General features: G+C 39.1%; 1 protein-coding gene across 4 annotated transcripts in view; it reads left to right on the top strand.

Moving 5' to 3' along the window:
• Positions 1–19226: 19226 nt before the first annotated feature.
• LOC147620900 (DNAJ heat shock N-terminal domain-containing protein) overlaps positions 19227–27063 on the top strand; it is a 56740-nt gene continuing 48903 nt past the window's right edge. The window contains exons 1-4 of one of the 4 annotated variants that reach the window (XM_086825169.1): positions 19227–19627; positions 19803–20566; positions 20655–20751; positions 20888–20977. In XM_086825169.1, the coding sequence (XP_086681295.1) occupies positions 20109–20566; positions 20655–20751; positions 20888–20977 (645 nt within the window). In that variant the 5' untranslated portion in view covers positions 19227–19627; positions 19803–20108. Of the gene's footprint in view, positions 19635–19802; positions 20567–20654; positions 20752–20884; positions 20978–27063 lie in introns of all 4 variants that reach the window. The other 3 variants (XM_086825170.1, XM_086825168.1, XM_086825167.1) reach the window with 3 other exon arrangements.

Below are 27063 nucleotides of genomic sequence, written 5' to 3'. Positions count from 1 at the left end.
TTTAAAGATATCTTTTATTTTATAATTATATAACTACTTTTTTTTAATAAAGTATTTTTTTCAAATTTTATTCAAAGGTTTATTCTACTTTAAAATTTTTTAAGAAATATTAAATTAAAAAATTTATTTTTTAAAAATTATATGAACTTTAATAATAATATTATTGATCTAATCCCAAAATATAATCCTTTAAAATTAGTGATTTTAAATTCTTTTATTTAATAAGTTATATATTTTTTATTATTTAAAATTTTATATTCTATTTCTCTAAATTACTAAATTAACTTTTTCAAAAATATATTTTTGAAAAAAAGAGGGGAGGTGGGAAGGAGGTGCCACGTGCATGACACGTGGCATTCTCTTGACATGTGGCACTATTATGGTTGATGTGGCATGCCATGTCACCAAGTGCGAGGTGGCATGCAAAGGTGGCAAGTTGATGTGGCATTAATGATGACTAGGATGATGAGGTGGGAAGTCAACTAGGTTGACCATGTTGACATGGAGGGTGGAGGTAGCAAGCTGAGGTGGCAAGCTGCTTATGTGGATCCTCTCGGTGCTCATGTGAACATAAAGTGGCATGCATATATAAGATTTGTGCCTACCCAAGCCTCACACATGGAATGAAACCTAAGCTGTGAAGTTTACCAAGCCTAGATTTCCAAACCTAACTAGGATTGGTTTTAGACTTGAAAAGGGGAGAGTGGACACAATATGGGAATTTTCACTTGGGAGGATTGAAAATGGACCTTCCCATACTGAAATCAAGCCAAAATTTTTTTAATAAAATCATGGCAACAAGAGTATTGATCCCTTGAGTTTTTAGATTGAAAGATTCAATATTTAATTTTCTAGAATTAAATTACTATTGATTTAATGGGTCTCTAACAGTCATAATAAATTTTCCAAAGTAAATCTACAAAAATCCAACCGTTAGATTTGTAATTTTACCTTATACCCACATTATACTAATCTTTCCCAATCTAATCATCACTAGATCCATACAATTTGAGCATTTTAAATGGTAGATGTGGTGGGAGGATAAAATAGTATGTTTTTAAACAATTCTAATACGTTTTAAATAATATAGAAAATAGTAGAACACATCAAAAATTACTCGATAAATCAAGTTAAGCTCTATGTTATTTGTATTTGTGATATGCAAAGTGGGAACATCATATGAGTAATAATGTAAAAGTTATAGGCAATTTACTCACATTCACTGTACCTATCTAAACCTAGGACAGGGCCTGTATACAAACTTGGTTCCCAAAGAAAAGGAGATTTGCAATTATTGGATATTCTATCAGATTATAGTTTTAGGTGCCCAACTTTGCATATGATGTTTCGTTAGAAGACCTTGAAGTGAAACTCCTTGGCTAACTATGAGAGATTGGCTATTCTTCTTGAAAAAATGCCTATTTTCCAGCTAAAGCCAAGGGCGCCCACTACATGAAACTAGATAACCTCATCTTGCAACCACCCATGGTCCTTCTTAGGCTACCCAAAAGAGACGGTATTTATAATCGACGTGCCAATAGCCAAATATTGGCTACTATGACATTGTGCTCTTTATTTCAACTTTTTTTACTTCTTATAGATAGACATCATTAACTGTTGAATGTCCTTAAAGCTCTTGTTATGTGTATCCCTTTAGTTTTAGTGAGATATCTTCTCTAGTTGCTTGTTATTTTGAGGTTGTAACTCAATCTTAGTTCGTGCAAGCTCAAGGTAAAACGTGACCATTCTCCTTGTCTCTCTAAGTAGCATCATCCCTTAAGTTCAATCATGGTTGTCCCTCTTGGACATGGTCTTTCATGATAGGAATCACTACATATCCTTGTTAAATTTTTGTGCTTTCATATGATATGTAGATTGCTCACTTATTAATTTCCTAATGCTTATGGTTGTCCCTCTTAGACGGTCTTTCATGATAGGAATTACTACATATCCATGTTACATTTATGTGCTTTCATATGGTATGTAGATCTCTCACTTGCTGATGTATCTGATGTTTTTTATTGTCTTAGATGCTCAAGAGAGTTTTGTGCCCCTTTGACCTTCTTTTTATCATCTTAGGTGCTCAAGAGAGGTCTTCTTCTTGACCTTCCTTTTTCTAGCTTGTTATCTAGGGACCTTCCTTTCTTCTCAATTTTGTAACATATTTACTTCTTAGTTTGGAAGTCACCCCCATGGCTTGGACCTACCTCTACGTGACAGAGCTCAAACTTAAATTTATAATAATACTTCATACATATTTATTTTGAAAGATTTCTAGTTTTAGTGCAAGTGATTTAGAAGGTAGAGCTCATTAAGAGGGTCAGTTTAGTCCCCTAGATGACCCAATTTGGACTTACGGGGATGAAAAACATGGTGAAAAAACAAAATAGGAAATGTACAATTATGTCTAATGGTACATGTACTATTTGAAATGTACACATATACTAATAGAAATGAGTATTTGCATATTTTTTATTTTTTTAACAAAAAGGAAAAATAAATAAAAATGGTAAAAAGTGTGATAATTGATGGAAAATAGATAATAATTTAAAATCAAGAGAATCTAATTGGTGCAATATAAGGCCTTTCATGTGTACACACTACTTTCAATGTGCACATGGAAAAACAAGAACACTTTTGAATAGAAAAAGATCTTTTCTTATTTTCTATAAGCAAAAACAAAAAAAAAGAACATTCTTTTGCCTTTTCACACACATAACCACCATGCTCGCAAAGAGTCATGGTTAAGATTTTCTTATCTATTGAGCTAAGCTAGCAGCTCCCCAACATCAATGCAAAAGGTGTTACTTTCCACCCTAACCTAGACTTAAATGGAAATGCAACTATTGTTAGGAACTTACTTGCTACCTACATCGAGCCAAGCTTTGAAAGTGTTACTTCCATTTGATCACTTCTCTCCTCTCCTCCACACACTATGTTGGTGTGCCACTCTCACTCTCGTTTTCTCCACTTCAATACATGGTCACTCTCTCACTATTTTACCACTTCAACAAATGGTCACTCTCTCACTCTCACTCATCACGGTTTCACCACTTTAACAAATGATCGCTCTCTTAGTCTCGCTCATTATGGTTTTACCACTTTAACAAATGATCGCTCTCTCAGTTTCAGTTTCACTCACTCTCAAGCAAGAGGCACAATGCAAAACCTAATCACACTCTCTAAGGTCTCTCTCCCTTTCTCTCACACTCAAGTTGAACTAAGAGTCCTTTCAATTATACATAAAAACATCCAATACAATGGTGAGAGATCACTTATATACTAGGACATCCAATACAATGGTGAGAGATCACTTATATACCAGGACATCTAGTTCATACATAGCCACCAAAACATAGAAAGTGAAGTTCTAATGGACTAATGGCCTTATAGTTTTTTGGCCTAGTATATAAGTTCTAAAAAGTGAAGGCCTTATAGCAAAGTTCTAATAGACTAATTGCCTTACTTATAGCAAAGTTCTAATAGACTAATTGCCTTATAAATGAAGTTTAAAAAGTGAAGCTCTACTGGACTAATGGTCTTATAACTCTTAACCCCACCAAATTATCCACAAAGTACATCATTAGGGAATTTATCTTATCTTATTACCACATGCTCTTGGAGTGGGAACTATTATAAGCACCCATCCAAAGTGTAAATATGGATATCATTGCTTGATCATATATCCTTTTTTTAAATCCATCTTTGCTCTTTGGTGTAGAAAATTAGTGGCAACATCTCTTAACGAGGAACTACAATAATTGTTAATCGTATATAAGAATGCATTTGCATGAGGGGAAAATCGACCCAAGCCTCTATCAACATAAGATTAATCTAAGGAAGATGCTATTGCCATTAGGCAATGAAGATCAGGATGAATCCAAAATTTGCACAAAATAGGTCAAGGAGGAAATAAATAAGTTGATGAAGGCTGGAGATTCATCTATCATGTGGAAAAAGCAAAATGGCTATCACCAATAGTCATTATCCCAAAGAAGATGGAAAGCTAAGAGTCTTCATAGATTATAACAAGCTCAATGCAACCATAATTGTGACCCATTCCCTATTTCCTCCATAGACTCCTTATTGGATGTAGAGGAAGGACATGAACTATACTCATTTTAGTAAAATCAAGTCCAGATGGCCCACATAAGGCAAAGAAAAATAGAGGACATAATGATTTGCTTCCAATGTGATGACATTTGTGTTGAAGAGTGCACCATCAAATTTCTAGAGTATGTTTTAGGAAATCTCCTATTAGTTCATGACTAGCTTCATGATGAGAGTCTTGAATAATTTTAGCGTGTTTGGAAAAAATGAAAATTTCACCTACATCACCTTGCATTGTGCCTTGAGAAATGTAGAGAGACTAGGCTCAATGTGAATTGAGCAAAGTTACCAATGCTAGGACATATAAACAAAGGATTGGCAATGGATTTAGTCAAAGTGAAAGTCGTTGTAAAGCCGAAACAACCAAGAAATTCCAAGGAATTAGCTACATTCTTAGGGGAGATTAAATGGCACAAAAGATTCATGGGGTTTTTGGCTGATTAGCTATGCCTATGTACAACACCCATGTATTGCTTAACTATAAAGGATGTTGAGTATGTCTGGTTTAAATAGTGCCGTAAAGCATTCCAAAATCTAAAGAATGTGTTGGCTTCCTCGTCCATCCTTCAAATAGCCCAATTATGACCTCATCTTCCATGTCTTGGTAGATGCCTCAAATGTGGCTATAAGAAGCATCTTGATATAGAAAGCACAAGAATGCTAGTTCATACCAATGTACAATGCAAGTAGAAGGCTATTTAAAGTAGAAAAGGGACTATTCCACCATAAAAAAGGATTCATAGGGAATGATTTATTCCATCAAAGAGTTTAGGCACTATCCGTTGGGGAACATTTTTGAGTTCCATGTGGAACACAAGGTGCTCTGAACAAACTAGATCTTGCAGGAAAGCTAGCACGATGGATGTTGTTGTGCCGCACAAGAGTTCGCTTTTACCATTAAGCATACCCCGGGTAATTAGCATGTGTAGTAGTTGATTTTGTGTCTAGGCTGGAGTTTAGAGAAGCTCTAATAGAGATCAAAGATAACTTTCCAGATGCCCAATTATTTGGAGTGGATGGTGAAAAACTAAACTAGTATGAAGAAATGCTACAAGTCTTGAAACTGATTTATCCTTTTCAAAATATTTGTTAAGAGAGTAGAGAAAGAAGCTGGCACTTGGAAGTAAGTCATTCGTGGTTTTTGGCTAGCCAAATCTACAAAATGGTCATTAATCAAATACCCAAAAGTAATTCATTCATGATTATTGTTAGGCAAAGCTACAAAATGAGTGTTGATCAAATACTTGAAAGATGTGTCCAAGAGCATGAGTAGCAAGTTGTATTGATAGAAGCACACAAATAAGTTAGTGGAGGTGGACACTTTTTTGAAGATTTCACAGGAAGGAGAGGAGGAAATTTTCTAAAGATTTCACTTAAAATGGGCATTGATTAAATACTTAGAATCCCAAAGCATGAATAGCAAGCTATGTTCACAGAAGCACACCAGGGAGACAATGGGAGAGGACACCTTTTTAAATATTTCACAGAAAGGAAATTGTTCCAAGTAGGACTATGGCTAGCCAACAATAATCAAGGATTCTCACACCTTCATAAAATAATTTGAAGGATGTGATAACCGAATTCATCAGACAAAATGCCACTCAATCCAATGCTGCCTCTTGAGACTTTCCAAAAATGGGCTCTAGAGTTTATAGGATTTTCCAAACCTGTAGCCCAAAGAATAGGCAATAGGTGGCAAACAGACTATTGTACAAATATTTTAGAAGCAAAGGTACTGAGATACTACAAAGCATGAGTATGAGTAGCCAAATTCCTTTATGAGGTCATCATGGGGCAAGATTTGGATGATGTATAAAAAAGCTTATAAGTGACCAAGGGACAAACTTGTATTATTCACAAGCCAATGGTTAAGTAGAGTCTACAAATCAGATCTTGAAGAGAAATCTGGTCAAGACTATGAATCAAGATTGGATGGATTAGGACACGAAGCTACATTTTGCACTTTGGGCATTTAAAACAACACAAGGTACTTTATATAATAAGACAAGGGAGAAAAGGAATAGAAGTTGGCAAAGTATATCGTAGAAGAAGACAACAGAGAACTAGAAAGTCTTAAGAAATAAGGTGAGAAACAACAGTAAGATAAGGGGAAGCAAAGCATGTCTAAGCTGAATCCCATTGAGCTTGATATAAAACCCCTACACCCAAGCTAACTCCAAAACAAATAACACATGGTAACCCTAGAATGTCCCAAAAAGGAAGTTTTATTTTGTAGACAAAAAATCAAGCAACCCAACCAAACAAGAACCTAGAAGTAGAGCAAACCCAGAGGATGAAAGTACCCACTACATGCTAAACAGTGCAAGACCTCCTTACACTGGGGTGCCATAAGAATAGAAGTATACACTATGAGGGATCCCCTCAAGACCATCAAACACAATTGGGAATATTTATTCCTCTTTCAAGACCAATTGACTCCCATAGCATATAACATTAATACACAATTCCTTACACACCTTAGTAAAATGGTGTAGTTGAGAGAAAGAATAGATATCTCATTGAGATACCCACTACATGCTAAACAGTGCAAGACCTCCTTGCACTGGGGTGCCATAAGAATAGAAGTATACACTATGAGGGATCCCCTCAAGACCATCAAACACAATTGGGAATATTTATTCCTCTTTCAAGACCAATTGACTCCCATAGCATATAACATTAATACACAATTCCTTACACACCTTAGTAAAATGGTGTAGTTGAGAGAAAGAACAGATATCTCATCGAGATAGAATAGTTTTTTGGTTAGAGGTAGTTAGGTGTGCCACTTATGTGCTAAATAGATGCCCTACCAAGGCCTTATAAACAATTACCTCTTATGAAGCTTAGAATGGTAGGAAGCCCTCTGTGGCTCATTTGCTTGTATTTGGTTGTCTTGCTTATACTCTTGTGCTTGAGTAACAATGCAATAAGCTGGATGATAAGGTAGTAAAATGCATTTTTGTGAGATACTACTCATAATGCAAAGTGTATAGACTCTACCATCCAACCACAAGGTAGTAAAATGCATTTTTGTGAGATACTGCTCAAAAAGCAAAGGGTATAGACTCTACCATCCAACCACAAGGCGGTAAAATACATTTGTGTGGGATACAACTTAGAAAGCAAAGGGTATAAATTCTATCATCCAGCCACAAAGCGGATTTTAATGAACAAAGATAATATCTTTATTGAGAACTCAGTTCAACCCATACTTTATGCAAAAAACAGCAAAATGTATGCTCACATGACATCTTTAATATGCTCCTATCTTTGTATGATATCAAGAAATCATATATAGAGCAAATGAATTCTTAACAAGGTGATGTAAATGAGCCCATACTAATTGAGATCAGCTCAAATTTCAATCCACAAATCAGCCTATTGATGAGGTAATCATGGATAAAGTAGTGGATGAGGAAAGTGTAGCCATATATGCATCCAAGAGTATGCCAAAAATGCTAGTGGACAGTAAATTAGCTACTCCTTTACCTAGTATGCCCAGGTTCTCATCATGCATCCTTTTCTTTTGTAGACCATGCTCTCATTAAGACTATATGTAATGAAGAGGATCCTATTTTCTATGAGGAAGCACAAGAAAACAATAATCAGATGTAGGCTGCAAGATGAGTACGACTCTATTCTAAAAAATAACACTTGTTATTTAGCAGATTTACCTTATGGTAAGATATTAATACAAAGTGGGTTTTTAAGCTTAACTATAAAGCTAATGATAGCATTGAACACTACAAGGCAAGGCTTATTGCAAAGGGTTATGCTTAAGAGAAGGGCATAGATTAGGACGAGACCTTTACATCCATGTCTCATATGAATACTATCAAGTGTATTATTATATAATTGGCAACGCATCATGGTTACAATGTGTGTCAATTGGATATCAAATCTACCTTCTTGAATGGTGATTTACATGAGGAGGTATATGTATCTCAGCCTTGTGGTTTTGTTGAGAAGTTCTAGGAGTCTAAAGTATACAAGTTAAGAAAGCTTTATATGGCATTAAGCAGACTCCCAGAGCATGGCATGAGAAGATAAACACATACTTGGTTGGTTTTTGCAACAGTCAAACTGAGAGTAGTGTCTATGTTGAGAGGAGCAAATATTATTTTCTTGTCATCATTTTATACATTGATGTCATGCTACTCACATGCCCTAGAGGAGAGATTGTAGCTACTTTATTCCACGCCTAATCATGGATTATTCAAGAGACTCAATGTGTTACATACTCTAGGCTATTTAAGAGACACCACCTAATGCAAGCATATCAATCTCATTTCATATCATTATGTTATCATTATACTAATTACATGTGAATAATCTCACTCCCCTTTGTTATGTGTTCCATTAAGCTTAATTCACCATGCTAATCCTTGTGTTTAATCCACCATAGAATGCTCTCATTTGGTATCAGAGCTCTAGATCTCCTGTGCTTCAACATCGCCTAGGCTACCTCCACACTGCTTTTACTACAACGAGATGACATCCACTGTCTAGCTTATAAGCCTTATATACTAAGGCATATTAAAGCCTTATAGCTCACACATGCCCGACGCTCTTCAAGTGGTTATCTTCACTCTGCAGATGATGATAGATTTGGGCTCGCTACATTATTATTTAGGCATACAATTTATGCAACGTGATGATGGTATTGTGATGTTACAAAAATCAAAGTATATATAGAGGAGGCTACTTACACGGTTTGTCTCACCACCCTGGACATTCTAGCCTCTATGCAGTGTCAGTTGTGCACATCTCTCTTTTACAATTATGTGGATTAAGTGGCATATGTTTAAGGTTGTGGCCGATTTCAGTGTTTAATTGCATTAATGGTCAAGTGTTTTGCAAAACCCCAGGCCCTCTTGGAAGTTATAGTTTGGTTTTGAAGACTGTAAGCTTGTTGCTACACTAATAGAGACAGGTGCTAGACTTAGTCTCCAAGATAGAAGTCAACCATTTAATCAATCACTTTATCAACAAGCTATTGGGTGCCTCGTCTATCTATGTAATAAAATGAGGCCAAACATTCATTTTGGGATCTCCCAGTTGAGCAGGTTTATACACAGTCCTGGAAGTAAGCATTGGTAGGCTATTAAGCCAGTATTTAGATACTTATAGGGCACTCGGTCCCTTGGCCTATTCTATGCTAAGGGGGGTTGATACTCAGCTACATGCTTTTAGTGATTCCGATTGGGATGCATGCTTTTAGTGATTCTAATTGGGTTGGATGTTATGACATGAAAGTATCCCTTTGGAGTATGTATAGCTCAGATGCCCAGATCTTGGTGTTGGACAGCAATCCCCACCACTATATCCATCTTCACTGACAGCCAGAGTGCATTAGCTACCTGTTGCAAGCAACCCAGTGTTTTATGCTTGCATAAAGCACATAGAGGTGCATTATCACTATGCCAAGGAGAGGCTAATTAGAGGAGAGATTAGCTTGGTTTATGTCTCTACACACAATGTGGTAGATATGTTCATGACACTCTCTTACAAGAGAAGTTTGAAGCTTTTTGCAAAGCTTTGGGATTATTACCATTTGGGATTGATCAGCCACATGATCCCTATACATGTTCACATTGGCATATGCATACACTCTTATGAGTGAGTGTAACTAACCTTATCATATCACTTCACTTATATTTCACTCATTCTCACATCAATCTACTTTGAGTGTTGTGCTTCTATCTATCTCTCCTTATTTACTATATCTTTGTGTGTGTTACTACCTTAATCTCCACTCCAACAAGGTTTGTTAGCCTTGGCCCATTGACGCTCTGACTTTCCTTTTTCCTTTTTGATGATAATCTAGTTAGTTTTCTAGTTGTGCTTAAATTTCCTTCTTCTGAGCCATGACCTTCCCAAAAGCATGGGGCAATCTCTCGATATCTCCTTCATCTTTATATAATGAATACCATAGGGAATGTACATCTTGCTATCTCAATATATTCTCCTTAGACGATGCCAACTAGCTGGACTCTCCTCTAGTTTGCCATCCTAACTTGGAATGGGGGTAGTTGTGTTGCTTCGATTCCCAACTTTCTTGCTAGGCTATCTGACAATATGTTATCAATCCCTCCATCTAGGATTACTTGGGACACCAATTATCCTCTTATGCTACCTATGACTTGTAGAACTAATGTGTCATAGTCTTGCACTTTCTCCGTACACTCTTATAGTCCATGTCTAGGGCTTCAGCACCAAACCTTGGAAGTTCCACTAGTTCTCTATGGGCACTATTTTCTAGAGCAACTTTTACCTATAGCTAAGCACCAAGTTAAGGAATTGGTCTAAAGTAATATTGAGCTTCATATTGCTAAGATCTTCTTATAACTCATATCATACTCCTCTTTCACTACTCTACTGTTTGTGAAAGGACTTGTTGCTTCTCTTGCTCATATTGCTAAGATCTTCTCATAGCTCATATCATACTCCTCTTTCACTACTCTCCTATTTGTGAAAGAACTTGTTGCTTCTCTTGCTTGGCTCTCCTCACTCATTTTTTATCTTCACTAACTGTTTCCTATTAAGATTCCATTTATGTCTTGCTCCTGGTTCACATTCAGATTTTCCTACAAGAAGGCTTTCTTGTTTTGGGTTGCTTTGGGCTCACTCTAGCACTTTTACATTGGCACCCTTTTACCCCTTCCTTTATTATATCCATACTACCTTGTGGCCTCTTTTGTACATCAATTTCTTATCTTTTCCTTCCTAGAGTGGTCTCGTATGAACTATCCTCAGCTTGCTCCAATAGGCATGGGTTCTCCTGTATTGTCTAAGGGTGCATTCTTCACAAGCTCAGTGACTTGTTCACGAATTTCATAATTTTGACTTTATATGGTCTTCTATATCAGATTTCTTATTTGCCAATTCCTTTACTAGTCCTTGTGACCTTGTTACTGCTAACATTCCTAGGGGTTTTCCTATAATCTACAAGTGTGAAGGAATCCACTTTCACCATTCATAGTTGGATCAAGTCCTCCTCACACACCATCTTGTTGTGCTCTTATTTCTTGCAACTCCATTTGGTGTCTTTTTAAGAGAGACTGTCCATCCTATGACTCGTATGTTGTAGTAATAGCTTGATCCTCCTTGAACAAACCTTCCGCCTCTTCCTCTTCTATATGGATGGTCACTTTGAGGTATAATGGATACTTGATTGGGCAGGTGGCATGCGTCCTTAGTGTACACCTCTTGCACTACAGACATCCTGGTCTTAGTCTAGAACCATTCTTTGTCCTCTAGCAATCTCGTTACTATTATTACGGCAACCTTTAGTTCTTCTTACACGTCCACTATCTTCTTCATGCTTTTATTCTTCAAGAGCTTTTATTCTTCATCAACCAAATCTAAACTAGAGTCGAAGTCAAAAATGTCTTCACTAGTCTCCGACATTGAAGACTCCCCTTCTTTTCTATTTTCCTTTCCATAACTTCTTCTTCTTCTTCTTCTTAGGCTCTTTCTTGTTTTTCCTCAAGATTCTATTTGCCCTTAATTCTCTTGCCACCGCTTGCTCAAATGTGGGATTTTTAAGTCAAACAAGGCCATTGATGAGTAAAGCATCGTCCACGAGCCATTGGCTCAGTGTAGCAATTGTTGGTCTATCAACTTGATCTAATCTCATTAAGAGTGTTCTTAACTTTACTGCATAGTGTTTAGTGGAACCTCTTCTTTTGGGTCAATCCTTTTTGCAGCTTTTCCATCACTTACGCGGTTTTCTTGTCCTTCTCTAGGAAAGCATCCTTGAACTTATCAAATGTTTGAAAGTGGTCCAGACCATACTATACATACTCGTTGGTTACTTTACAACCCATTGTTATTGCAAAGAACTTTGTCTTTTGAGCTATTAGAGCTTTGGTGGGGCCAAAAATGTGGCTTCAAATGATAAAACATGGGCATCAGAATCTTCATACTCTTCCCTTTGAACTTTAGCTTGTTTAGTGCACTTGAACAAGCTAAAAACTTAGTACAAGAATGCCAAGAGAAATAAGGCTAAAGGAAAGTAAGGCAACCGATAATACCATATATGACTCTAGATAATTGGATTTTGAACAAGCTATAGAAGTGTCGATGAGGATATTTACAAAAGATGAGGATATTTCTCCTTAGAGAAATTCACCCTCAAACTCTTATTTATACACGAGCAAAACAAAGAAATAGTCAGGATGCCACAAGATATACCATGGCTAACTACTTTCATCTGTTTAGAAATTATAGTCCCATCTACGAGCTATGGAATTGATCACAAGGATTGGATGCCTTTGGGCACAACTTAATCAATATTTTGATACAATTACACTTATTGTGGACAAACTGATGCAACCCAAGGAGGATGGTAGCATCCCAAAACTTGCTCAAACTCTTGTGAACCATCTAGTGCACCTGTACAAAAATAATTATATGAATGCAACTATTCTTGTATATTATACAAGGGATGCCACACAATAACAATCTTTGATGGGGGAGCAGGAGTGAACATAATCACCAAAAATTATTGGGAAAAGTTTTAATAGTAAAGATCGACTTAATCAATATTTGGATATAATTACACTTATTGTGGATAAATTGATGCAACCCAAGGAGGATGGTAGCATAAGAAGATAAGCTAAGAAGGTGGGTAAAGGTGAAAACTAAGTTTTGATCAAGAGCGATAATGGTACAACTACTATCATGTCCACTAGTGCTTTTAAGAATGATCCGATAGTGGAGCAAGCAGGCTCTGGTCTCAATACTAAAGTTGTTGCTACTGAAAAGAGACTCTTTTATCAACCAACAAGAAAAAGGATAATATCTTGATCTAAAAAAAGAGATAAGTCAATCATCGAAAAACATGGTATGTGAGTGCCTAGAAAAATTTGATGCTAGATTAAAGGCTAGCAAGGGGCTTGAAACAATACAACGAAACATTTTACCAACCCATTAGCCTTCAAAAAGAAATTGGATACACCTAATCAAATTATTAAACAACCTAAAGAATAGTTAGTTGCCCAGCCTTCAAAAAGGAATTAGATACACCTGATCGAATTATTAAACAATTTGAAGAGAGCAACGAGAAGTAAGTTCAGTTCAATTCCTGACCTGATGGATAAATTTTTTGATAAAGGAGTGCTTGTGCCTCTGGATCACTAGTTATTAGTAGTAGTGAGCACATTGAATGTGAGAGCACACCCAAGAGATATTGCTAGTTTACCTAGTTTACCATCATTTATATCCTCATAAATTAAAATGCCTATTAGGACATTGCTCCACAAAAATTCGAATCTATGAAAATATCTCAAGGATTGCGACTGAAGATAACCTCTGAACAAGACATAAAGGTCTAGTTGTGTGTAGAGGATGGCAATACACAATAATCATGGATGGAGGTGCTCGTGCTACTATTGTAACTAAGAATTGGTGGGAAAAATGGGCTAAATCACCTTTAGAATGCATGGACATGCTTGTCAAAGAAATCTTATGGAACGGCTACAAGGTTGATGGTGGGTATTGTGCCTGATCTCAAGATCAAGATCTTCTCATTCACTTATTATCATATCATGTGGTTACACAATTCCTTAAGCAACCTGATTCATATGATCTAAATGTTTATGCAAGAATCTAGGCTTTTTATTCTAGTATGTGTGACTATTTACAATCTTATTCTCAACCCGCCTATTATTCTAGTCTGCCACTTGTTTACAATCTTATTCTAGGCTGCTTTATAATCTTTTTCTAGGCTGCTTTACAATCTTATTCTAAGCTACTTTACAATCTTATTTTAGGCTACTTTATAATCTTATTCTTGATCATTTGTTATTCTCTAGGCCGCATGTTTATATGAGAATCTAGGCTTGTGCACGATTGGTCTGCTCAGATCACATGTACTTAAAGAATGAAGGCTGACTTTTAAAGGTTTACTTGAATACATGGAAGACTCATCCCATGGGTGAATGATTGTTTGGAGAAGAATATGACACAATGAATCTCATTGGTTCTATTCAAATGTGTCAAATATCAACTCCTAGACATGGACTTTAGTAAGGATTGGATGAGCTTTCTAGCCACCATAGATTTGATGCCCAAGGTAGGCATAAAGTACCTTGATGCAGAGATGGTCGAGAATATATTAACAACTTTAATCAACATAGTAAAGTGCAAAGAGAAATCCCACTAAAATCATATCCAGTTTGTAGACTGAAGACACAAACATTACAACCTAGTTGTGCCACTCCACACCTTATGTGTGTAAGTGAGAATAGAATGCTAATCAACCTTGAAGCTAGCCATAACATTGTATCATGGGAAACATGGGTGCCCTTGGGTCTCGGATTATCATGCACATGTTCTCATCATGTACATGCCACGGAAAGAACCATAAAATGAAAAGCTTAGGGTGTTTTACTCAAGTTGTACACATGGTATGTAACACTTTGTAATGCAATTTTCATGTAGCACTTACAGGTACAATCAAAGAAGAAATCATCCTTGGAGAATGATGGGGGTGAGTAAAACCCAAGGTACAGTCAACGAAGAAATTATCCTTAGAGGATGTTGGTTAAGCTAACCCAAGGTATAAATAAAGAAGAAATCATCCTTGAGACTTGGAGGTAGGTAAGCCCAAGGTATACTCAAAGAAGAAATCATCCTTGAGGCTTGGAGGATGTTGATTATGTAAGTCGAAGCTATAATTAAAGAAGAAATCATCCTTAAGGCTTGGAGGAAGCTGGTTATATAAGCCTAAGCTATAATTCAAGAAGAAATCATCCTTAAGGCTTCGAGGATGTTGGTTATGTAAGCCAAACTATAATTAAAGAAGAAATCATCCTTGAGGCTTGGAGGGTGTTTGGTAAGTAAGCCAATGTATAATCAACATTATTAAAAACACGGCTACCTAACTCCCCACATGACAATGTGGCAATGCTTCGCTAAGAAGATGAATCTACAACCAAGCCAACCTATGAAAAATTTTCATTAAATCCAAAGGCCTGCAAACTGCTCCTCAAGATGTAAATGAACATCATGAAAGCAGATACAATGTGTGGTGTATATAAGAAAACACTCATAAGAAGTAGGATCTTTCACAACACAAAAGTTTAAAACTCAAATTGCATAATAACATAGATAGAGAATAATATTTATTACTAAAGTGATATATAATAGATGGCAAAGCCCCACACCCTTGTGCTAATGTGAGAAGGGAGCTTCGATGGCTCATTTAGAACTACTAAGATGAATAGAAGCTAAGGAGTAAACTTATAACGATAATTGGTGAACTATGTGGGGAAGGGGCTAGCCATGTATCTATATAGGACTATATACGCGGGGCAATAGCCCCATGACGTGTGGAAAAGGGGCTAACCGTGTATTTATATATGCACGTGTGGGGAAGGGTCTGGTCATGTATCTATAGGCCTATATACTCGAGGCGATCATAACATGACCCCATAGCTCCGCGGTCATAGTCAGTGTCATTGTACGTGCCAGTGTCATAGTCGGTGCCATTGTACGTGGTGTACACTCGACTCATAAAGATGAACTATGAACTGCTACTTTTCCTACATAGTTATCCCATGTCGCATGGCCATCTGGGCTCACCAAGGGTAAAGTCTACTTACTTCATGTGTGGACCATTTTAAGACAATGCTCTAGTGTAGCATGTATCCGAATCAAGTCTCATCTTCAACATCAACAATTCTCTTCTGTGAACTCCAACTAGCCTAACTAAGGAAATCTCGAGGCTCGCAATCAAACGATATGCCAAACCATACCCTAACCTTATACCACTACCCACATAACCGCCGATGGTTAACGTGCTAGGGTATCTAGTCATTTCCCAAGGCTACTTTGATGGCTACACTAATATGTGGATCCTCCCCACCCAAAAGGCCATATTGAAGAAAGCCTAAAGCAGTCAAGGAAAGGTGAAAATCACAACAAACCAATCTTCAAAAATGTGGAGATTGATTGTTATAAATACAAGGATAATATGAGCGTAATACTCTCATATGGCTACCTAAGGATGTTCAAGAAACCCCTCTGAGTGGTCCCACAAAGGCCACACAAACTAATAATCAAGCAACCTCAAGCTTAAAGAAGTCAATGTCATGGGTCTCTAAAGCCTACTACATGCCAAAAGTTTCATGAAAGTAACACTCAACTTTGGCTTCCTAAAACCATACCCACATCCTTGCACACAATAATCTAATCTTCTAAAAAAGTCAATGTCCACGGGTCTCTAAAGCCTACTACATGCGCACAATCAACATCAAATGAAGGAAGCAGACAATGCTAGGGGAGTGAATGAAGAAAGTAGAATAATGAAAAAAAAGAAGAAGTGTTGGAGAAAAAGAAAAAAGGGGGAAAATAGTTAGAGAATTAGTCCTCCAAAATCACTTGTAAGAGAACACAAATTCTGTTGTTGGTAGAACCTTGTGCCTTCGTAGCCTTGTTGTAAACAACATAGCTAACTATGGGGTTTACCATCCAGGACCCTTCATGTATTGCAATTGACTACAATATGCTATATTGTAATCGACTAATCATTAAGGAGTGGTCAAGGTCAACTTCAAGTAGCCTATCAAAAAAGTCAACATCATTACATCTTCACCACTCAATAACCAACATTTAGCAAGAATCTATATCGTGTTTCACCTCTTAAACAGCCACTAAGCTCCAAGGCCTAAAGCAGTCAATATGTATAATATGAAAATTGAAAGACATCAATCCCCCCAAAAAGTAATTAGAAGTACAATAAACAAATTCAAAGACATCAATCCCCAAAAAAGTAATTAGAAATACAAAAAGCAAATTCAAAGACATCAATCCCCAAAAAAGTAATTAGAAATACAACAAGCAAATTTAAAGACATCAATCCCCAAAAAAGTAATTAGAAGTATTATCAGCAAATTAAAGACATCAATCCCCCAGGAAAGTTAGAAGTATAACATGTCAAGTAACCAATCAAGCACATCTCTACATGATTGTAATCACCTTGAATTGCTCTACTTCTCTACATTAACATTTTTAACTCAATCTTGAGGACATAATCACCATCAGGGAGGCTTCACCCATTTTTGGGATTAATAGATTTTTTGCCACTAATATTTCACATTAAAGAGCAAAGATGGATACAACAAAATGATTTATGAAGCAATGGTGTCCATATCTACACTTTGGATGGGCACCCATGATAGTGCAACATAATTCCCACTCTAAAAGCATGTCGTAGTAAGTTGGATACGTTGGTGCTCATCACAAGAGTTGTAAGGCCATTAGTCCATATAGTAGAACTTTGCTTTTTATGTATTGGGCGGCCATGGTGTGAGCTGGATGGCCTAATTTATAAGTGAACTCTCACCATTGTTGTATTGGATACTTTTATGCATAATTGAAAAAAACTCTTGGCTCCACTCATGTGCGAGGGAGCAGAAGAGAGCTTGGAAAGCATGATTAGATTATGCATTGTGCCTCTTGCTTGAAAGCGAGAGAGAGTGAGAGTGACCATTCTCGCCATTAAGTAGAGCACAGTGAGTGCACACTACTGGGAGAGTCACCATCTATTGAAGTGGAGCAACTAGGATGATTAACACACTCGCAAAAGTCTAGAGGAGAGGAGTAACAAAAGCAGCACTGCTTCTAATGTACTATCATTTGACATGACCAAAAGTTAAAGACCTGAACAACCCCATGCAAGGAAGACCCTTACAATGTTGTCATTTTTCAATATTTGCATAGAGGTGCTAAGGGTACCAAAAAGGCGTTTCATGAGATGCCGACATTGTATTCTATCATGTGATTGGTTACAACCTAAGAGTTCCTTAGATAGAGGAATCACCATAAAAGCAAGGAGTCTATAAGGATTCCTTACACTATTACTAGTCCAAAGGAACCACTTGAAAGCAATGATCCTATGAGGATTCTTACACTATTACTAGTCCAAAGCCTGCCACCTAGTGAATGTGAGTACCATCCCCAAGATATTGTCAGAATGATAGCCTTTGTAGTATCATTAAAATTGTAAGTCCCAATAGGTTCTTTATTACATTTAATTTAATAGGTTCTTTATTACATTTAATTTAAAGTAAAACATGTAAAAGAGCTTGTGGGGATTTTATTTAGCACAAGCTCTCAACCTAAATCTAAAGTTAAACATAGACCATCCAAGGTGACCATGAATAAATTAGGGAAACACTTCGAGAGTGATGAAATGAATGTAATTCTACCTTTTGTATACAAGGGAAAATAGGTCATTATAACCTTAGATGTTGGTGTTGGTATCATCATAATCACCAAACATTGTTAGGATACCTAAGAAAGACCTCTTCTTGAAGATATGGATTTAATGGTGACACTTGGTCTCACAAAAACATAGCTTGACCATTGGAAGTCTTGAGAGGGATCAAGTTTTGGCATGATATTTGGTGATCGACTTTCAACAACAAGAATCCCATAACATGATCCTCTAACATCCTCACATGAGTGATGCAAGTCAAATATGTGAGCAAAAATACCATAGCCTTTTTCACGATCATTTTACTGATGCTGATGCCCAAAGATAGAAGCCTCTTCGACCTCTTGGGTAGGCCACAGAGTAGCAACACCGAGATTGCTCATGACTTGCATACTAGGAAGTCTTCTGTTGTAACCTCATCTCTCGCATGTGGAGATTATTGCAAAGTTGCATATATTTGTGTAGATTTTCCCGAATTCTGGCCGCCTTCTTGATGACCAAGAGATGGGCAAGGCTAAAGTAGCCTTATAACCTTATAATAAGATTAATTAAAAAAATACATCCACTGTAACGAGCAAACCAAATTGAGATACTTGCCTTGAGACTTTCAATAAGCTTGAAGCTATTATGGGGACCTCTTCCAAAGATGCTTGTTGCTAAAGCAACACGAAAGTGCTTCAATGGAGTCTATTATGAGGACTGTGTGTGAAGGAAAAAACACCAAATCAAACCTAGTTAGTTAGGCTCTCATCAATAGAGTCTAAACTACACTAATTGAAGTGTTTTTTTTTGCTAATTCAAAAGCCTAATACAAAGCTTTATCTATCCTAATCTAGCCTCTGAACTTGGCTAGTACATAATGCTTTATTAGAAGCGTAATATGCAATTAGGTCCAAATTGTGTGAGGCTTTGGGCTCATGAGAGCAGGTAGGAGCACGATAGGCAGGGGCTCGTAGGAGGAGGGTGATGGCGGGGGCTAGTAGGAGGAGCACGGGAGGCGGGGGCTAATAGGAGGAGGGTGATGGCAGAGGCTGGGGGGGGCCTCACGAGGTGTATATGTATTAATTACGTCAGTGGCATTAATTAATACATATCAAAAGTTGTGTGAATATACAATAAACATAGCAAAAGGTAATGGTTTGTCGAGAAAAATGTTTTTGTGAACCATTTAGAAGGTTAACATCCAAAAACGCCTTATAAAATGCAAAATAGAAGGTTAACATGCAGGCTCCTATTGATGCTTCAGCAGCGCACAGTTCTGTTGGTCGTGAGCTAAGCCCCCTTGTGAAGGTATGAGGTACAAATCATCGATAGTAGAGAAAAGTTTTTTAAACGTACACATTCTTTAAAAGCAGAAGTTTTTTCTAGGGCTTTCGTGATAATTATTGAAGGTTCTGTAGAGGTGGTGGAGTATTTAGCAAAAAATTACACAGAAGGGTGAGTTCTTTGTATTTGTTTTTGACAGATGGTGTGGCGCAAGCTTTGCTTTTGAATGATCTCAGGGTTTAGGTTTAAGGTCTTGGGTTCTTCCCTGATTCTTAGGCTTTAGGTTTTCATTGTAAGGTGGGATGGTCGCCGGCCCGCAAGCAGTTGGGCTGGTGATGGATGGGGGTGGTGGGGCAGCTTGAAAGCCTGCCTGTTCGGATTTAGCATGCAATCTAATCAACGCCCATATACAATGACCAAACTGTTCTTTTCAGTATTGCATTCCTTCTTCTGCAAACTGTTTTGAATGCCCACATTTTGATTTGCTTCATAATCAGCAAGCCAGATGGCTAGCAAGGCACTCAAATCCTGGAATTTGAAATCGCGATGCGTGTGTCATCTTATATCTCTGCATTCAGCCTCTTTGGACCCTTTCCCAATACAGTATGATAGTGGTGAACGTGTGCCTAGGAGGAGGGCAGGCACAGCTTCACACTTACTGCTATTGAAACCCGCCTCACCCTCTGCCTTTCAATTCTGGGCCCTGAGCTTAGAACATTATTCATCCTTAGATGTCCGGCCATATGCTTTTACTAGCTGTTCATCTACAATCGCTCCAATGCCTTCCTGCATAACAAGAAGCTCACATTTCTCTACAAAGCAACACACTGGGACGATGACGACTACACAATGCTGGTCTTGCGGAGAGACCAAGTTTGATAACAAGTGCTTCATAATATGCCCTTCCTGCAATGCTGTCCAAGCCCCGGATCCGGCCGTCACTCATTTTCAGTTGTTCCATCAGTAAGAACACTTCTATATCATCAGTTGCAATAGACTTCTGTGTTATAGTCATAGTCTTGTGTTAAATTTCCAAGTGTCTCTCTCACAGGGATGAGAAGTATGAATTAGATCTCAAGGACCTGGAAGCAAAGTACAAGAGCTTGATGAAGAAACTGCACCCGGATCTCTCCCATGGGAAATCAATGGTAAGGTCCTTGGTTTATGTGGGAAGCCTTTTTTGGGTTAATACCAGGGTAGTGTTTGCTCTGTATTTAATAGACACATGGGCGTAGATGTGCCTTTAGTTTGTTGAGTTTATGGTTCCATCAATGCCTTAAGCAGGAAGAGAAGGAAAATTCTGCGCAACTGTCAGCACTTATTACCACAGCATATAATGATCTCTTAAAGCCAGTGTCAAGGGCCACATATCTGGTACTCTCTCTCTCTCTCTCTCACACACACACACACACACACATGCGCATGTGTACATCACAGGCATTAATATTACATGTGCCATGCAGTCTCACAGTGTTGCAAGAATATGTATTAAATTGGATGTCGAGGGCTGATAATAGCCACTAACTTTTTTTGCACCCTTTTTGTGCAATCTTATTGGAAGAGATTGTCATTATGATTATCCTCAGGTTTAGTGGGGAAACTCTCATGATCAAGATATCCCTGTATATGAATTCGGAGTTTGCCAATGATCGGCGTTACATCAACTCCTTTACCCTCAAAGGCGGCATTTGCATTCATTTGAGTCCCAAAATCTGATACATCCAAGCCTATGGGAGTAGCCATCTGTACCGAAATGAAATTATCTGTGAATGCATCATCAAACAAAAAGAGTGCGGGCTGATCCCTCAACTGTCCCCATGCTTTACATATTGTTTTATGATCTTGGGGTTGCCCCGTGTTACCTTGCACATCGGGCCATCCATGCGTGTGCAACTCACATACATATGCTGGTGCACAAACATAGTGGATGAAATCTCCCAACTTACATCTTGTACATCCAACTAGCCCGTTCACAGGTGCCGTCCACATAGGGCCAAAAAGTACTCACCAGGGTAACCACCCTTCCATGAGTCCAGAGTCACTCACCAGGGTTACCACCCTTCCATGAGTTCATAAATTATGCGAGGAACTCACACCAAGATACCAATCCTTCCATGGAGCCCTTCCACATGTATTCAATCATGACATCATTTCAGACGTCTGCCTGAGAAGTGGTGACATTCTCCTTGGCTTCTAATGAGTTGCCCGCAACTGAAAAGCTTCCAAGTAGGCCGCAAGAAGATCTGGATAGTCTTTAAAATATGCCTTGTCCATCCATTTTGCATTAATTGCTGGATAGTTTTTGAACTTCACAAGGTACTTACGGACAAGCCTGCCTCTAGCAGCTTTCCGCTCCTTGTGAAAAACAATCTGCTCAGGCTGCAATACCTCTTCCAGCTCATCGACCTCGGGTTGATCTTCCATAAACGGCTCCACCGGCTCAGGACCAACATATCTCTTCAAGAGACTGACATTGAAAGCATTATGAATCCGCCAATGATACCAGCCTGTAAGCTACCTCATTGATCTTTTCCAAGATCTGAAATGGTCCATAATACCTGCAAGATAGCTTCGGATAGTTACCATCTTTCCCAGTCTGCTTGCGAAGGTGAGCCTTTTGGAATTTCAATAAAACCCAGTCTCCAACCTTCAAATCCAATTGCTTTCTGTGCTTATCTACAGCTTTCTTATGCTTATCCTGGGATCTCTGTATGGCTGTCCGAACCTGTGTAAAGGCCGTATCCAAATCCCTTTTACATACTCATCTGCTGCAAATATCTCATCCTTCGTGCGAAGGATAGGTGGCAAAATAATCTTGCCATAAACAATCTCAAAGGGCGCCTTGCCCGTAGAAGTATGCACTGTATTGTTGTAAGCAAACTCTACCAGTGACAAATACTTCTCCCAATCTGATTTGCGATCAGCCACATAGCATTTCAGAAGATCAAGCACTGTTGAATTTGCAATCTCACTCTGCCCATCTGTCCTTGGATGATATGCAGAACAGAAATTCAGCTTCGTTCCTATGTTATCAAACAATGCTCGCCAAAAGAGACTTGTGGTGCGAGGATCACGATCCCCCACAATCGTCTTTGGCATACCGTGATGCTTGAAAACCTGTGCCATAAATATCTTTGCCATATGCTCTGGCTTTATGGTCTTCCGTACCGGAATAAAATATGCCTGCTTACTGAACCTATCCACAATAGTCGAGATGGCATCATTCCCTTGCTGTGTCTTAGGAAGACCTATGATAAAATCCATGGCAATACTCTCCCAAGGTTGATTCAGAATCGGCAACGGTTGAAGCAACCCCAGAGTCTTATGCCTGTCAAACTTAACTTTCTGGCAAACCATGCATTGGTGCACATAGTCATCTATGTCTTTACGCATTCCTGGCCAGAAAAAGTGTCATGTGCACAGTGTGTATCTACCGTGTGCTATACGCATGCAAGACTAGTTTCGAGGCTTGGGGAAGCTTGGAACTAGGCAGGCTGATTGACGAGCTGAGTTAGGGAAATACTAACGGGCGGGCACCCAAGTATGGACGGACGGGCGGCCAAGTGTGGACGCCCGATGACCGGCCAAGAGCCTATAAAAGGGTGGCCAAGGTTAGTTATTGTATTATAGAGAGTCTCGCGAGTTTGTGAGAGCTCTATGGTCTTGGAGCCTGGATCTAGTGCAGACGTGCACCTGCTTTATGCAGCCGAGGCCGACAGCAGTCTCGAGGCCCGCGAGGGCAGCTTCGTGGCGGTATGGGACGTCGCGAGGAGGAGATTGGTCGGTACGCCATCCTAGTTAGCTCAGCTCGTGGCTCGGTGGGGACAGCCAAGACTGTGGGCTTGCCCACGGCTGTCATGGTTGGGAGGTGAGTCAGGCCTGCACCCCCTTGCTTGTTTGTTTGTTCGTTTGTTTGCAGGATTCGAGTTTCGAACCAAGATCGATCACGAGGGGATCCGTGGGGATTTGACAGTGGTATCAGAGCATACCTCGTGAACGAGCAAGTCGGTAGGTAGAGAAGAAGAGGTCGAAGAACGGTATGTGTTAAAAAACTTGCTGTTTTTTTCTATGCATACTGCAGTTTTCAGATTTGGTATGTGTTTTTTCTTCATCAAAGAATCCCATGTTGATGGGAGATGGTAGTCTTAGAAGGGTTGATTGTTTTGCAAGAAGTGGGGTCTTTTTGCTTGGCAAAGAAGAGGCATGTTTGTGTGTGCAGTCGCATAAACTGCAGGGAGAGAAACAGAAAAACGAAAAAAGCAAGTTTGCTTTTCGTTGATTGAACGAGAGAGAGAGAGAGAGAGCGAGAGACGGGCTGGATGGGTTGGATCGCCTATTTGCTGGCCGGTTGTGCGCTGGCGGGTGATCCTTGATGACGTGCTGCAGGCTGAGACAGGTGTTGCTGGCGTTGGGCTACAGGCGGCTGAAGGCTAGGCCTGCTAAGCCAGGCGGCCAGGCAGCCAAGCCATGTAGGCGCCCAGGCTAGGCACGGTGGGCTGGTGCCCAGGCCAGCCCAGGCCTACGCAGGCACCCAGCCAGGCCCTGTAGGCGGCCAACGCAGGTAACGCAACAGGCTGGCGAGCAGGCGCCGGTTTCTAGCAGCCGACGGCAGGCGTGCAGGTGACGGCAAGAAAGCAGCCGGCAGCTTCAATCGACGGCAGTCAGCACATCGTCGGGTGAATCCTGGAGGAGCGAAAAAAAAAAAACAAGGAAAGCTTACGTTACGTTTTTAGCTTTCGTTTTTTTTTAAGAGTTTAAATTTTTTTTAAGTTTTAAAAGACCCTCCTCCAAAGTTTAAAGGTGCTTATTTTTTTTTATTTAAGGAAAAAGAATATATATATCCATATATATTCTTTTATTTAAGAAAAAAGAATATATATATATATATATATATATATATATATATATATATATATATATATTCAAGAAAAAAAAAACACAAAAGCAAAGCAAAAGCTAAGCCTAGCTTTTCGAGATTTTTGGCTTTTGGGAAACCTTTATAAACCCCTCACGTGGGCTTCTTGCCACACATCTCTCAAGTTCTCAAGTTTTCAAGCTCTCAAGCTCTCAAGCTCGCTCGCACTTTTGTTGTGCAAAGATCGAATTTTCTCTTCACGTACCCTCTTCACGATGTTGACCCAAGAATCGGAGTTGGAACCTCTCGTGGAACGCGAAGGCTTGCCGGCTACGGAAGGTACCGATGCTGATCTTTTTGACGATTTTGTGTCAAAATCAGATTTCCAAGAGTTCAAAGTAGCTCTCGAAGCTGCTTCGTCGGAACGTCAGGCACAAATGGACGCTCAAATGCAAGCTTTGCAGAACTCCATCGCTCTATTGACCACTACCCTCTCTACTTTCTCGGGTATGGATACCTTGGCTTCAGCTTTAGGTCCCAACATTACTCGGAACCGTTCGGGGGCGAGCAAAAGCAGCGAACCAAGGAGATCGTGGACACGTGGCTACACAAGTGGCAAGTTCACTTTCAGTTTCATCCATATGATGATGGAAAGAAGATCCAGTTAGCAGCAGGTTTCCTGTCCGGCAAAGCTTTGCTTTGGTGGAAGGAACTCAACCCTAAGCCAACGACTTGGGCACAATTTGAAGACATTTTCAAGAAAGAATTCCTCAAGAAAGAGGATGAGTATGATGTTGCCCGGTTTTTAGCTTTGACCATAACCTCGCAGCACCTCACTTATGAGGTCTACCTCCAGAAGTTTCGTGACTTGCAGATGAAAGAGGATGAGTATGATGTTGTTGCCCGGTTTTTAGCTTTGACCATAACCTCGCAGCACCTCACTTATGAGGTCTACCTCCAGAAGTTTCGTGACTTGCAGATGAAAGCTACAAAGATGGATCCCACTACTCTTTTGGGGTTTTTTGTAAAACTTTGGATGAGGCTATTCATTCAGCTCGTATCTATGACGATATGATGGTCTCTTCCAAGTCGAAACCCGTTACCGAGCAGGGGAACAAGCATAAAAGAAAGTTCTCCGCACCTATGGCTAACATGACTGAAGGCAAGTCTTCGGACCAACCTTCGAAGAATTCAAGTTCGACACCAGCAAAGAAGAAACGACTCCTTTGGGCTTTGAAGCTCAAGAAGGAAGGACGTTGTTTTATCTGCGAAGAAAAAGGACACATGCGTAACGAGTGCCCGAAGAAAAAGGGTACCAAGTCAAACGCAGGACCCAAGCCAAAGACAGCTAACCAGTTGTCTTTGACAGGTACGTCAATTACTGTACTTTCTCGCCCTAGTACTTGTTCTGATTGTATGTTCAATTCTAAGGTATTTGGCTTGCATGATCTTCTCCGAGTTTATGGAGAAGTGAATGGCCATAAAATTCACATTCTTTTAGACCCTGGCAGTTTGCATAACTTTGTTAACTACAAACTTGTGCAGAAATTGAGTCTTGATACGACACTTAGCGACCATACCTATGAGGTACGTCTACCTGCGGGAAGACAAGTTTGGGATCGCAAGGTGGAGATGCTTCCAATCCAGATTCAGGACTACAAAGATACTCTGGAATGCTATGTTATGCATCTGGAAAATGTAGACTTGTTATTAGGGATTGAGTGGTTTAAGACTCTTGACGTCCAGATAGATTGGTCTAGTCATATTTTTTCTTTTCAGCATAGGGACACCAAGTATAGTATTTTAGGTGATTGTATCCATCCCTCTCAGGGACCTCTTGTAAATACAATTGATTTTGGAAATATAATGGATTCTTCTTTGTATACCGCTTTCCATCGTGTATTGATTCCACTTTCTTCTTTTCTCATCCCTTTCATGGATGTGAATGAATTAAGTGTGTTTGAAAGCAAAGAATTACAGAAGATACTTGATTCGTTTCAAGACGTATTTCCTAAGGAACTGCCATCGGATTTACCACCTGAACGGGCAGTAGATCATCGTATTGACTTGATCCTTGGTGCTCATCCTGTTAGTATTAGTATTCCACCTTATCGGATGAGCCAAGCTGAGGAAGATGAGTTGGCTAAATAACTCGAAGATTATTTGAGGATCGGCCAGATCCGTCCAAGTAAATCACCTTGGGGTGCACCTGTGTTGCTTAGGAGAAAGAAGGACAATACTTGGAGAATGTGTATAGATTACAAAAGATTGAACAAGCTGACCATTAAGAACCGTAATCCTCTCCCTAGATCAAATGACCTGATTGACCGGTTAGCAGGAGCGAAATATTTCACGAAGATAGATTTACGTACTGGCTATCACCAGATACGTATTCATGAAAGGCATGTCGAAAGAACCGCCTTTCGGACTAGGTATGGCCATTACGAGTTTCTCGTATTACCTTTTGGGTTAACTAATGCTCTAGCCACTTTCTAGCAAATGATGAATGACCTTTTTCGTGAACATTTGGGGAAATTTGTGGTGGTGTTCTTGGATGATATTTTGATTTATAGTCGTACTCTTGAGGTCATGTCAGATACCTCAC

Source organism: Cibotium barometz, chromosome 31 (genome assembly GCF_041138505.1).
Source record: "Cibotium barometz isolate CiBa-2024 chromosome 31, ASM4113850v1, whole genome shotgun sequence".
Lineage (NCBI taxonomy): Eukaryota > Viridiplantae > Streptophyta > Polypodiopsida > Cyatheales > Cibotiaceae > Cibotium > Cibotium barometz.
This window is presented reverse-complemented; position numbering and strand designations above follow the sequence as displayed.